We start from the raw sequence: 13,969 nt of genomic DNA, 5'->3' as shown, positions 1-13,969 counted from the left end.
CAGCAGGATTTTGGAGGTTAGCTCTCTCGCCGTGTTACCCCCTCACTTCTTCATTTGGAAGTGCGTTAGCACTGAAGTTGGAGCACAATGTTTTTATCAGGAGTAAAGTGGAGAACCAGTTTGGACAACAGATGTTGTCTGCTTCTGTTCCCCAGAAACAAGGATTTCCAGGAGGTGACACTGGAGAAGGATGGCGTGGTTCTGCTACAGTTTGCCTTGGCTTATGGATTTCGGAACATACAGAATTTAGTGCAAAAGCTGAAGCGAGGAAAGTCACCGTACCATTATGTTGAAGTCATGGCTTGCCCGTCAGGTAAGGCTACCCAGAGATTAAGTGGCTGGCTTTGAAGTTTACTATACGAGACTTCGGAGGTTATCTGAAATGGAGAGCTGGACAGGAGCCTGAATGTCTGTCGGGGTATGGTGATTAGAGGTAGTTAGTGAGGCTAGTTCCTTGCAAGTTACTTTACAGTCATGATTGAACCTATATGTCAGCACTTGGTGCAGTACTCCAAAAAAACCTCCCAGCTTTGTAAACCTCTGGGCACTCGATAGAACTCATGCTATGTTACCTCCTACGTTGGGCAAAAATGAGTCACGGGCATAGCTTAAAGAAAGGCAATGACTTCTAGGGACACGAGAACCTTCTTTCTAGGAGTATCAGTCATTTACTTTCCTCCATCTTCACAACATGCAACCTCCTAGGTCTTTTATACCATCCCCTCTACAGGCCTGCAAAGGGTTAGAAGAATCAACATTTAGAAAAGTATCAAACAGCTTTGCATAGCAGTCTCTTACCTTTCTGGTGTTAGGAGTTGCCACCTTATCCTCTGGGTTCAGAGTGCTGGATTCAGCCTTCATCCACCCATCTGCGAGAAGCCCAGAGCAGACAGCGGTTCTGATTGCAGCCCATCCCCGAGAGGAGTAAGCTGTTCAACGCTGAGCAGCTGGTTGCAGGATACCACCTAGATAGCATACAGCTGACCAGGAGCAGTAAAACCAGAGCAATCTCAGGCCTTCTCCCATTGCCTCTCACTGCTGTTTCGTGTAGGCATTCATCACCTCCAGTGTTTAATTAACATTGTGGCAGTCTCTTTTTCAGTTCATTTGCTTTCCAGGCTCCAAATAAGAGCCACAAGTTCCTGCTCCCTCCCTACTCTCTCAGTGTGAAACAGGAAGGTTTAGAGCAGTCTCTTTTCCCCCCATGCACTGTTGTCCACCTTATAACTCCTTCATGCTTTGCTGCACTAGGATTGAGCCCTGCCTGACCTATAGAGGTGCAGCGTCCACCTTACTATAGGATCAGATCATTGCGGGATGAAAGCTAATCAATGAAATGAGGTTTTCTTGTGGGAGGCCTTACATTGCTGCTCTCAGCTGTATCGTGTTTGCATCATTGGGCTTTAATTGCTCTTGGGTAAGCTTTGACGACTAGGTTTGGAAGTGATTTCAGCTTTTATTTTCTCATCTGTTTGCTCCCAGGCTGTTTAAATGGCGGCGGTCAGCTCCGAGCTGAAGGCGAACCCAGCAGGGAGTTACTTCAGCAAGTCGAGCAGTTGTATGAGTCTGTCAGGACTGAAACTCCGGAGGCAAATGGCAGCGTACAGGAACTGTATGAACAGTGGCTGGGTGGCACAGCCTCTGATAAGGCAGGGAAAATACTGCATACAGAGTACCATGCTGTGGAGAAAATGAGCACTGGATTTAACATCAAATGGTGAAGAAGCGTCTGACCTGTGTGACTGCCAGTCTTTGAAACCAAGGCATACTTATTACTCAGATCCTTGTGAAATCCTCTGAAGCCAGCGCACGCTCTAGAGACTTCCCTCACCGCGACTGTGTGCATACAATTTGATTAGGATGTAAATGGTATGATTAACTCGTTTTTAGAGCTCTGAAGGATATTTACATGGTCTGAATGGGAAAAGGTGTCTGACACGTCTTTTAAAACAGAAGCAATAATGTCTATTAGCCTCCGGGTCCTCCTTGTCAGCCCAAGCCTGCATTCATTTCACTTTCCCATCCCTGTTGAAGCCAATGCAGGAGTAGCCGTGGAGTCAGCTGTGGATGTTCTTGATGCCCAGATAAAATATTACCAGGCCAAGACCTGAATGTCACATCTGCTGTATTTTCACAGCATGAAGCTGTATAACTGTGGCACTTAGGACATCTGTCATTTAGTGAGAACTGGGTTAATAGTACCTTGGACTCCAGTTCTGTGTTCCTGCCCTTGACTAGCCGTCTTTGGGAGTCCGTCTGATATTTGTACTGCATTTCAAGAGAGTCGAGAGTGTCACAGGCACAGACAGCAGAAGCCTATAATAATGTTATCACGACGTCTAACACTTGCATGTCGCTGCCTGCTGAAACGTGACCTGAGTGAATGTAAAGAAAAACCACTTGTGCCCTGTAACTATTTTAGCACACAGACCTTCAGGAATTAGCAGCTGGATGTTAAACTTCTACTAGCCCCTCTGTCTCACTAATGTTGGAGAATAACCTTGCATTCAGATAAAAGCTATCTTCCCTTATACAGCACGTTTCCCATTAGGGCGATGCAGACCAGTCTCTTGTCACTTCAGTATTATCATTACAGCCTCTATTGACAGATGTTCTGCTGTAAAACAGCTGCTCCAGCTGTGAGCGGAGAGAAATAGGCCAAAATTTATCACACCCAACATTAATAACCATCCATGACTAGTACCAGTGCCAACTGTAACATAATGCTCACCCACTAGATACCAGCCTACTTGTGTAAAGCGTGCTTGGTCTGTGTGTGTTAAACGAGCTGGTTTTGCACTCTTTGAAATTGTACTGTTAGGGATTTGAGAACGATACATGTTGTTAATGTGTAAACTGACCTTGCTCTTCCTCCTTTGCTCAAGGTGAGTCTTGCTCGCTGCCTCATTCGGTTTCCTTGTTTTAAAATGGAAAGAGTTTAGCAACCGGCCTTTAGGAGCAGCTGAAGGGACCTTGTCAGGTCTGAAAAATTAAAATGCTTCTTCAGTATGCGCTGGCCACGATGGGCAGGCTTTGCAACTGCATGTGCATCTTTTTAAAATGCTTCCCCCTCACAACCCCCACCCCGATGTGGGACAAAACTCAGCAGATCTGCCACTTTCTGCTTAAATCTTGAAAAACTGCTCTCTCTGGTTCTTCGCCAAGCTGTTTTAAATTAGCTCGCAGTGAATTTAGGCCCTGATCCTATGACTCTTGTACACATGCTTACCTGGAACTCAAACGACAAAGGTAAAGCACGTGGCTGGAGGGCAGGAGTCATACATTTTAAAAAGCATCGATGAGGAAACAAGTCAGCTCTAACTTTGGCACTGCCGTTCACGGCAGTCATCAGACCGTTACCTGTTGTTCACGTCCGCTTTCCTGCATATGAAAATATTGCGTCTGCTTCATGCAGGAAAATACTCTTGGACGCCCGTTTCACTCGACCCGTTTTACTGGAGAAGCAGGATTTGGATGAGGCTAAATCCATTTAAAGAAAAACACCGTGGTCTGTTTGATGCCTTCAAGCCAGAGCTGGCCTCTTCCTGCTTCTGAAGTCAGCAGCTCCTCATGCTGCAGTTTGAGATCTCTCCCTGTCAAAAATCAAGTAGTTCATGATGTTGACTGGCCTTTTATACTGGTAAAGAAGTCTTGTCTACCTACTTCCTTGTCACCTGCCTCTTTGAAAGTCTAATCAAATCCTTACCAAAAATAAACCAGTCCATGGCATGAGACTCGTGAAGTTTTTAGGAAGTTTTAATTAAAGCTTTACATGTTTCAGTGGTCATTGTCGTTAGTGAGCTCACAGTGCTGAAGAGGCAAGATTCTCATCATGGCTTTTTTTCTCTGCAGCTTTACAGGCAGGTGGCTTGTGTCATTGAATGCCCCTTTTCTCCTGCATAGTTTAACAACGCAGTCTTGTGTTAAAACTATAGGTTTTAATTACAGCAAGAAATTCACTGTACAGAAGTGCTGCGACTAAACTTTGTAGTCAAGTGCAAAAGAGCCAAGTTCGGCGTAAGTGTGCTGTTGGTGTTGGAAGCGAACGCCAAAAAATTTGCTAAATTTAGCTATTGCACTGGAAAATTAACCCAGTGACCTACATTTTGTTTCTTACCCATTTCCCAAAGCTAGAAGAAATGCAGAGGCAAAAGAAAGGGGTGCATGCTCAAGGCCCGGCAGTCGAAAGGTATCTCCTGCCTGAACTAACTCTGAAATACCTACGCTCGGTTCCTAGCAGGAGTGGAGGTGCTGCAGCAGGGAGCAGAGCCCAGGAGACCCACCCAAGCTTCCCGGCGGGTTCCTGAGCTGCACGCTGCTAGATCCCTGCTAATTAGTACCTAGTTAAGTTCAGGTAAGTGTCACGTGAGTCGCAATCACAGCTTTGACTGCTGCGTAGACCTTCATCAGCTGGGAGCGCTGGGGTCACATCCAGGTGCCAGCTCCATGCTTGGCAGTGCACGGTCAACCTTTAGCAGTACAACCTGTGCATAAAGACTCGCTTGTCTCTCGAGCCCTAAAACTGGTGCAGCTCTAGTGGCAGATACGAATTTTCCCTTCCTGTTTAGCAACAAGTGACACCCAGCTCAACTGTCGATTTAAAAAGCCAAATATAGTGGTAGAAAAATGTGTCCATTAACCAGGTGATAGTGTGCCTTTCAGCTCAGCGCAACCAAAAACACAAACCAGCCCCACACACGGCTTTATTCCAATGCCAGAAACTATCGAGTGGAAACAAGACCATGTTAAGAGGTGTTATGTGATGGAAGTATTTAGGCCTCATTCTGCATGCCCTGTTCTCATTTACAGCGGTGCAAAGCAGGGGAGAAGGCTCCCAGTTTAGTTAGCATCACACGCTGCTCAAGTGACCAGATGAAGTGATGTGGGTCCCAGGTCCCCTGCTAGCAAGTCAGGGTGCGTGAAACGTTGCACCTTGATCTTTGCAGTATTTCCAGCCAAATAAGACCACACAAATTCTCTTAGTTAATGTACCCACCACCCCCCGGCCCCTCACTTCAAGAAAGGCTACATGGATCATTCTGGATTTTGAACACCAGCCTTTCTGTTGCTGTCACTGCCAGTTTAGAAGTGCATGGCTAACTCCAGCAAGCCCACGCCAAAAGCAAAATCCGGCCTTAGAAAAAGCTGGCGCTCCTCAATGAACGGTGACTTAACTGCAAGGTTGTTCTAGATTTCTTCCACCCATTTCAACGTGCATTTGAAAGAGGCCTCTCTCCATGTCCATGGTAGGAGAAAAGGAGCAAAGCAACCCCTGTTACCCTGATCCCCTATAGACCCTTAGGGCCTTAACAGGCAACTAATCCCACTGTTAACTGCACACCGTCAAGCACTGCAGACGTCTTCAGGATCAGGCTCCCAGACTAGTTGCCCCCTATTAAGAGAGATGGACAGGAAAGGGCACGGGGAGGAGAGAAGCAAAGACTGAGGATTGGGGGCAGCGGCAGTCCATCAGCCTGGCTTCTACTGGGAAGCACGCTGCAAAGAGATTAAACCCTGGAAAGCCACACTACGTAAATCACTGCTCTGTAAATCCTCAGAGAACATCCTACCTCTGGATTACTGAAAAGCATGGGGAGCTGCTGCTGAATGAGACATGGATACTGGCTAAATACTCTGCCAAAAGGCAAGTCCACTCCTTTTCAAAGCACTCATCCTAATAACCTCTCTGCTGGATTTTGCTTTTTCTGGTTAAAAGGCACACTTTGAAGTCTTGCCTATCCCTCCTATTTACTGCCTACTACACTCAAAGGGCCAAACCTGTTTTATCCTCCTCTTCATCTACAAGCAGCCATCGCCTTACAATCCAATAACGGTCACTTTGATCACGCTTTACTGTCCTGAAGACAACTGCATCTTCCCTTAATGCTGAGAAAGCAGCAAGCTGCCGACGCAGCACTTCCGAGCCTCGAATCAGGTTGGAAAAAGCACTTTAGAAAGAAAAGGATAAAGGTAACTTAGTACTAAGCAGAACTGATTTTTCCAATGCTGCATCCATCCACCGGCCAGCCTGGCTCCATGCAGTCTTCCTTGCCCCGATGATCGCTTGGAGGATTAGATTCAAAATGCCCTTCAGAAGCTGGGTAGCAACAGGACACTTAAGCCTTATGAAAAACTGGCCCATCACAACCCTAAATACACCCACGTACGTCTACGTACGATTCGTCCCATGTCCTACAAACCCACAGTCTACTAAAATGCAGCTAGTTTTTAAAGCACTCGCCTAAAAGGCAGGGCTAAGAGAAGCAGTTACAGTTTGGGGGGAAATGGATCAACACAAAGACTTGGACCGAGTAACGGGGACCAGCACCCTTGTGCAGGGAAGCCCCACGTGTCCGATTCATGTCGATCTAAACAGGACGCAACCCTTTGCAACACGCCGCAGGGAACTCCCTCCCATAGGGCACTGCCTCTCGACAGCACGGACCCTACGTTCCAGTGGCTCTCGAGTGAAATGACGGGAGCAACCCAGCGGCGTTTCACTTCTTCTCCAGGAAGGGGCTGAAGAGCCCCCATTCGAAGGCCAGCATGGCCTGGGGGTTCAGCCGCTCTTTGGGCTTCTTGAAGTTGTCCTTTTCCGTGCGGAGAGCGCGCAGCACGTCCACCGGATCCGTCTTGCCCGTGAACTTCTGCACGGCTTCTTCCCTGCCAGAGAAAGGCCATTTAGGGTGCTGCAAAAGGTACAGCAGCTCTTAGCAGCCTTGCTGCAAGTCTGTGCAGGATTTTGGCCATCTGTGGCTTCCCCCAAGAGGGATGGGGGCAAAGTCTGCCTGCGGTTGGTCTCTCCCCACCGCCCTTTAATGGAGGGAATAGGCAACCAGCAGAGAGGGTGCAAACCTCTGTAGACAGGACCGGGCAGGGACGAGATCTCCCAGAGGTGAAGAGACCCGAGAGAAGCCCCCGGCCTTCGCCTGATGCTTTTCCCACTAGCAAGAAAGCAGGGAACGCTGCCTTTTATCTCCCTACAATATACATCACCCGAGGGCTAAACCCAAGCCAAGCCCCGAGGCCCGTGTGCTACTCACGAGACCCGCAGGAAGGGGTTGTACTGGAACTCCTCCTGCAGCGTGGAGGGCACCGTGGGCAGGTCCTCGTCATCGCGGAGCTGGGGGGAACCACAGGCTTCGTTAGGCAACATCCCCGATCATCAAGCGCCCACGTGGGAAGCAGACGCAGGTGCCGAGAGGCGCCCCAACCCCACGGTGACAGGCGCAGAGGCCGATTCGAGGGGAAACTCATCTAGCGCTCACCGCCCCCTCCCTGCTCGGGGGAAACGGACGCTTACTTTGGCCCACGCGAGTTTCTTCTTCACGTTTTCGTTCTCTGGCTCCACCTTCGAGGCGAACTTGAGGTTTCGGACGGCGTATTCGTGCCCGCAAAACACCTTCTGCAGCACAAACAGGACAGCACAGCCTTTGCAATGCCCACGTCTCTTTAATGCGCTGGGTTTGGCTCAAAGCAACCAGCACGTGCTGGAAGCAGGCTGCCTGAGCCGAGCCGCGGGCGGGACGGCGGTAGCTGCGGTACGGGCCTCTGCGCTGGATCTCTGTAGCCAGCGCCCCTCCGGTGAGGACACGACGGTGGACAAGAGCTGCTAGAGGAGAGCTCTAGGCTTGGCGCTCAGTCACAGAGCACCTCGGGCTGCTTCATGGACACAGCACTATGCCCTCGAGCCAAGGACAGGCCTGGTGCCTTGGCGCAGGTCATAGCCGCCGGGCTGGCTCGTGCCACGCAGGGAAGGTGCTGCCGAGCGGCGTCACCCCTCCCAGAGACAGGCCAAACCAGCTGGCAGGTGCATGGGCTGCATCACCAGGAAAACCAGCTCACAGGGCACTCGGGTTTCCAAATCCCAGGGGTTGGCGACATGCACCCGGGGCGCAGAAGCCAGACGGCCACCCCCTCTCAGTGTCAAGCCTCTCGAGTGCTTTTCCCTCCCGTGGGCATAGGCACCTTCTTCCAGGCAAGGGGCCGTCTTTGCCCAGCATCCTCAGGAAGGGCCGTGGGACAGCGTGTCCAAGTGACACGTGGCAAGGAGAGACTCCAGAAGGAGCGAGGCTCTCCAAAACGGCCGGAGCCGCCACAGGACATCCTTGCCTGCCTGCTCCAAGAGCCAGGTGGAGACGGAGCAAATCAGAGGGACGGACCGACCGACCGAGCGCGCGCAGGCTGCCGTGGGGACCATGCTCACCGTCTCCTTCGGCAAAGCCGCCAGGACATCCATCAGGTTTTTGTACATCTGCTCGGCCGTCCCTTCGAAGAACCGCCCGCAGCCGCCCACGAACAAGGTGTCACCTGGGCAGGGAAGATGCATCGTCTCGAGCGAGCGAGCTCTGTCTCCCCACGCCAGCAAGGGAGGTGGGAAGCGTGCAGGCAGAGGGAAGCCAGGGGTGCTACCATAGCCATCTACCCCAAGCTGTCCATCCAGGCCTGGACCTGGGACTCGAGAGACCTGGGTTCAAGTCCCGGTTTCACCGCAGATGCCTTGTGCAGCCTTGGCCAGGTCGTTTAGTCTCCTCTGTGCCCAGGTTCCCCATGGGTACCGTGGGGGTGATGCTTCCCTACCTCACAGGGGTGCGAGAGGAGTTGAGATACTCCGGGTCAAGGGCCAATACCTGAGAACAGCGCCGGCGCATCCGGGGAGTTATCTTCCCACATGAAGTAGCACGTGTGTCCCGATGTATGGCAGGGGGTGAAGAGGCATCTCACATTAATGTCTCCAAACTGCAGAGGCAAAGAGTCAGTCAGGGCAGGAAAAGCAGAGCCCAGTTGTGTTATTTCTGGTTATTATTTGTACTGAGGTAGCCCCAATCATGGGCCAGAAGCCCTTGATGCTGGTCCTGGTCTGGGAGCACGTGAGAGCCAGTTTCTCACAGTGGAGAAGTAGTTCGTGGTTTGGCCCAGACCGCATTTGATGAGCCATGCCTCGCTGACAGCAGCTACACGGCCTGAGCAAGAAACAGGCCACCAAAAGATGAGAGGGGAGAGATGAGAGACGTCCCATGGACAGGCGCAGAAGAACAGGCTCCCGTTCCCCTACCGGCAATGCCCAAGACACAGGGCAACCAGCTGAAATTATGCTAAGCGGCACGTGGCAATCTCCCTTGTCCCAACGTTTCAGAGTATCGCAGATACTCAGATTCGCGGGCAGGACCATGACAGATGGGGAGACGGTGATTAAGACTGAAAAGCGCCTGTCTTTCTGTGCCTGTAGTACATGTAAACTCAGCTATACGCTTCAGCCACATGATCTGTTCTGACCGGAGACAGGCTGCAAAATCCTGATGCAGACCCAGCTGGATCTCCCACCCAGGGACGGGGACGGTTCATGAAATGCAAACGGACGCTCAGTTTGCAAGCAGCATCTCCAAGCAAAGCTTTGCAATGTATGCAGGCAGCTCGGTCCCCGCTGCCCCGGTTCCCTGGTGAGATGCTGCCACCTATTGACATTGGAGAGATTTTTGCTGCTACTTTTTATCGTCATCCGACCTCTTGCAATGCAGGAGATTCCCATGAACACAGGGTCCTGCACAGACCCACACAAAGATGCGGTCAGCAGCAGAGCAGGTGTAGCCCCGCCTGTCTCGCTGCTCCCCTCCTAAACACGGGTTCACACCGACAGAAAAAGCAAACGTATTCAAAATAAGTGCACAGCGGGTTCAAAAATAAGCCCCTTCCCGTGCTCGCAGCCTGTCTGCGGGCAGCTCTGTTCACTACGGTTTGCAACGAGCTCCGAGATCCCCAGCCGACGCAGGAGCTAAGCTACAACACGCGCCGACGTACCTTTAACACCTCGTTGTGAGCCACCTTGTTTGTCAAGGCCCCGATCCGCTCGTCAGCGCCATATACACGCAGGTCTGGATACAGCTTCGCCAGCTCCTCGTTCCCTCGGGCATGGTCCCTTTACAGACAAGGAGGGAGATTAGCACCTCTGCAACAGACTCCTGGTGTGCTGATACCCTAGGGAGGACGCAGCGGTCAACTCCACCTTGCTTTGTGCCTGTCCTGCTGCTTGCGCCTTGGCATGTGTTTTGTGACATGGAAACTCGTGGTTTCCAAGCGTGCAATCAGCCCTGGGACACGGCAGTTCATCCACGTGCATGCACAGAAGAGTCAATGGTGTTGGACTCAGCCCTGGGAAAGACTAAGCGTGCTCAGCTCCCAAGAACAGGTCGTATCACGTTGATGCAATAACCCTCGTTGACGCGGGATGTGACATACCTGCATTTCAATAAGGCTTTTGGCGCAGTCTCACAGACCCTTCTTTGCAGCAAGCTGGAGGAATGGAGCTAGCTAGAATTACCATTTGCTGCATATGTCATTGGTTGAACAACCCACAAGCAACGTGAGCTATAAATGGGTTGATGTCAGACTGGCAAGAGGCCTGAAAAGGGTTCCCCTATGAATCTGCTCCGGATCTGCTGTTTAATATGTTTTATTAATGACTTGGATGCAGGAAGAGAGAGTCCACTGATGCATCCCGCAGACAACATGGATCTAGAGGGGCTGCAAAACACTTTGGAGGGCAGGATTCGCATCCAAAGGGGGCCTGATTAGGGGCTGTGGACAACAGGCCAGAACTCATCCAAGTTGCTTGCACACAGGGTGCTACACAGAGAGGACAAAAACAAACCCTAGCTGCACAAATAAAGAACAGGAGATAGCTAAGAATCGGAGGGGAAAGGCAAGCTCAGTGCCTGCCAGCAGAGATGATGTTGCAATAAAGGAAATGCAATGCTGCGCTGCACTGATGCAGACAGCACAAGGCATGGGAGGTGACCAGTCAGCACTGGTTAGGTCTCAGCTGGGGCACCACGTCCAGTTCTGGGACCACGTACGTACGACAACGTAGCATACTGTGCACCCAGCGTAGCACGTAGACATACTGCACGCTGTAGGATGTGGTGACAGAGGCTGACCAAGAGGTAACGAGGCTGACAAAGGCCAGGAGCTCCGATTAGACAAGAAAAACCTCCAGGATCCAGTATGTTCAGTGTGGAAAGAAGTTAAAGGAGAGAGGGGCTTGCTGCAGGAGGATGGGCCTCTCCCTCCCTGTCAAGAGCTGTAGGACTGCAGAAGGAGCTGCCCAAGGACGCTATCAAACCTTTGCTGGCGGTCTCCAAGCAGAGCCTGGACAGACGTGGCTGGGATGAGGCAGGAACAGCCCATCCTGCATCCGTGCAAGGGCTGGACTAGATCAGGGCAGCCAACCTGCGGCATAGACACCACAAGCGACACAGGTGGCCCCTGCGAGCGGCACACGGTGGATCGGAAGCATAGCAGCAAACAGGGCAGGGAGCAGGAAGCAGAGCAGCGTATCAGGCAGGGAACACGGGGCTGGGAGAAGACAAAGAAGCCATCGGGCAGGGGACAGGAACTGGAGTGGAGGGGACAGGGCTGATTTGTGGCACGCCTGCCAAAAAGGTTGGCAGCCCGCACTGGACTAGATGATCCCTGGGGTCCTTTCCTGCGACATCAGCCCTTTCATACGTACGGCAGAGTGCTGCTCTGTCGTGCGAGCAGAGATTTGGGCAGACCCACCTCTAACCCCAAGCCCCACGAGGCAAAAGCCTGCAAAACATCCCTCCCCACGGCACTCACCAGTGGTGATGGGTGGTCAGAATGGCCTTCAGGGCTACGCCTTCCTTCCTGATGATTTCCAGCAACTAAAATGAGAAATAAAGTCATTCAAGAAGACAGGGAAGTCAGACCCCCATGATCCATCCTTGCAGAGCCTGAACCACATCTGCTCTGTGCAGCACTAGCATCACCGTGCCGATCCCATGCACCAGCTCTCGGAGACTCTGGATCATAGGCGATGGGTTCATGCTAACGGCGCCAGGCTGCAAAAAAGAGCGTACCCACCCCCTGTATGTAAAGGACTAGGTGTATCTATAAAGGGCCCCAATTGCAGGAATCGAGGGGCAGGCTTTCACAGCAGCTTTGGCTGGGAAATGCATCATAGTTTATCAGTCCAAAGGTAAATTGGTACAAGGGCGGTGCTGATACTGCAAGAAAACAAAGCAATGAACGTGTGCTTTGCCCTTGAACCGGAGCACAGAGCACGCCCTCCGGCTCCAGATTTCACCCCCGTCCTGGGCACAGCCCCGAGAACATCGCAGAAAGCAACTTGCTCCGCGCGGGAGGTTGCACAAACTCTCGCAAGCCGCCTCGCTGCGAGATCCACTCCGTGTTAACGGACACACCAGACCCGGGGAACACGCAATCTTTGCCAGGTGCAGCTCCAAACAGGCACCTCGTTTTAACCCTTCCCAGCACAGATGAGAACAGAGACAGCACGGCAGATTCGCACCTTACAGACCGACTTAATTACAGATCGATACAGTTAATTTAGTGTAGTCTACAGGGGGCAAATCTATCCTGCCTTCGGGCTAACACGGCGAACTACCTCTTGGTCGCAGAGACACTGTTGTATCAAGTGACCAGTTCCACGTCCCCTTTTGCAATTGCATTTTATGGCCCGCTTCTAAATGTCTGCAAACCCCTGCCATGCCACTGAAGGCTTCTCCAAGGTGGGTAAGTCCAGTGGGTGGGAGAAGGGGCACTTTTTAAAGCCAATGTAACGTTCCCTGTTGATACCAAATCCTCTGGGCTGTCCCTGATCAGACCTCAGGTCATGAAATTGGTACGATCTTTCTGAGCCAGCATCGGTCGCTGCCAAGACGTGCCAGTTTGCCTCGACACAGGCAGCACTTGCTGTGGGGGAAGGGGCAGGCGGCGTGAGGCTATAACGGGAGCCCGGCGCCCACGCTGAACTTCCCATTAGGTGCAATCACTGCAAGCGCGGAGCAGGCCGCACAGGTCGGCATCACTGCTCTAAAGCCACCGGCAAGTCGTTAAGGGGACGAGGCATTCCTCCCTCCTCTTCTTCACCAGCGATACAGCAAATGCAGAAGTCACGAGGCTGGCTTCAAAAAAGAAAGTGGAGATCACGGGGTTTAAAACGAGCTAGCGGGTTCTTCTCGTTCGCCTCCCGGCTTACAAACCTGGAGGACTGGGCTCTCAGGAAGAAAGAGGAGCAGGCGGTTTCGCTGGCAGAGCTCGGCCGAGGGTCTCTCGCGCACATCCAGGAGCTGGGAGACCCCAGGTCACAGGTGCTGACGAAGCCGGGGGGGCTTAAGACGACAGACACATGGAAAGCTTTACACGTTTCAGGTGGCAGCGCTCCTGAAATCTCCGGGAATCACATTTGCACACGTAGCGGTGCCGACACCGCGTGGCACCCTCGGGAGAGTCTGACGTGGACCCCGGTTGAGAACTGCTGCGCTCCTCACTCGCCCCGCTCCTGCGCTAACGCACGACCCTCCGGCCCGGTGTCCCGGCGCCTCCAGGGAGGAGAGCTGACCCCACGCGTCGTTTCCTGCTCAGGGTTTAAGACCAGGTTTGCTTGCTCTATGAGAGGACTACAAAAAGGCTGCCCCAAAACCTAACCCTGGGCCACGAACCCTCAACAGCAGCATCACTTAACAACAGGCAACTGGAAACACACCCGAAGGCCCCGGCTCCCGACTAGATCCGTACCCCCCCCCATAACTATAAATGGACCTGCTGCCTCTGGATTCAAACCAGAAGCTTTCTGCCGCGCCGCCCTATAAAATCCCGATTCAAGGCAATGGGTCCAAAAGCAGCGGGAGGCCGAGTTACCCTCTTGGGAACGGCAGCGTCCACGGCGACCGCCTCCTTGGTGCTTTCCTCAATGACCAGGTACATGTAGTTATCTTCCAAGATCGAGATCACCTTGACCTTCATGGTGCGCGGAGGGCGAGGCCGAGTGCACGGGCTGCAGGGGAAAACCAACACCGTCAGGTCGGGCTCGGGCCGAGCCGGCTCCCGGGCAGCGCTGGCTGGCTGGGCTGGGCTGGGCACAGCACCCGGCCCCAGGGCAGCTCCTGTCCCAGGGGCGCACGCCCCCATGCAAGGCCTCGCTCCAGCC

The 13,969-nt window shown here is 52.5% G+C and overlaps 2 protein-coding genes across 3 annotated transcripts in view; one reads left to right on the top strand and one right to left on the bottom strand.

The window, feature by feature from the left end:
- CIAO3 (cytosolic iron-sulfur assembly component 3) overlaps positions 1–5,741 on the top strand; it is a 16,579-nt gene extending 10,838 nt beyond the window's left edge. Inside the window, exons 10-11 of the mRNA XM_025204642.1 lie at positions 156–313; positions 1,483–5,741. Of these exons, the coding sequence (XP_025060427.1) occupies positions 156–313; positions 1,483–1,721 (397 nt within the window). The 3' untranslated portion in view covers positions 1,722–5,741. The remainder of the gene's footprint in view (positions 1–155; positions 314–1,482) is intronic.
- On the bottom strand, positions 3,741–13,963 carry LOC102382388 (hydroxyacylglutathione hydrolase like). Of its 2 annotated transcripts, none has more exons than XM_025204643.1 (8): positions 13,681–13,963; positions 11,617–11,681; positions 9,799–9,916; positions 8,631–8,739; positions 8,207–8,310; positions 7,304–7,405; positions 7,044–7,123; positions 3,741–6,658 (listed from the first exon to the last, which is right to left on the bottom strand). In XM_025204643.1, the coding sequence occupies exons 1-8, from the start codon at positions 13,948–13,950 to the stop codon at positions 6,268–6,270; spliced, it is 1,239 nt and encodes a 412-aa protein (XP_025060428.1). In that variant the 5' UTR covers positions 13,951–13,963; the 3' UTR covers positions 3,741–6,267. The 2 variants fall into 2 exon arrangements, with proteins under 2 accessions (XP_025060428.1, XP_006024077.2); XM_006024015.3 differs by having other exon boundaries at positions 6,363–6,663.
- Between the last annotated feature and the right edge of the window lie 6 nt (positions 13,964–13,969).

The sequence above is a fragment of the Alligator sinensis genome, unplaced genomic scaffold (genome assembly GCF_000455745.1).
Source record: "Alligator sinensis unplaced genomic scaffold, ASM45574v1 scaffold1283_1, whole genome shotgun sequence".
Lineage (NCBI taxonomy): Eukaryota > Metazoa > Chordata > Crocodylia > Alligatoridae > Alligator > Alligator sinensis.
Note: the sequence above shows the minus strand (reverse complement) of the source record. Positions and strands in the feature narration are given on the sequence as shown.

Bases quoted from the DNA above. Each gene is read 5' to 3' on its own strand.
- LOC102382388 (XM_025204643.1), bottom strand. From the start codon at position 13,950: ATGGGGGCGTGCGCCCCTGGGACAGGAGCTGCCCTGGGGCCGGGTGCT. The intron at 7,406-8,206 runs GTGAGCATGGTC...TTTGTGCTGCAG, and splicing joins CGGCTTTGCCGAAGGAGACG to AAGGTGTTTTGCGGGCACGA. The intron at 7,124-7,303 runs GTAAGCGTCCGT...GGTTCCCCCCAG, and splicing joins AGAAACTCGCGTGGGCCAAA to CTCCGCGATGACGAGGACCT.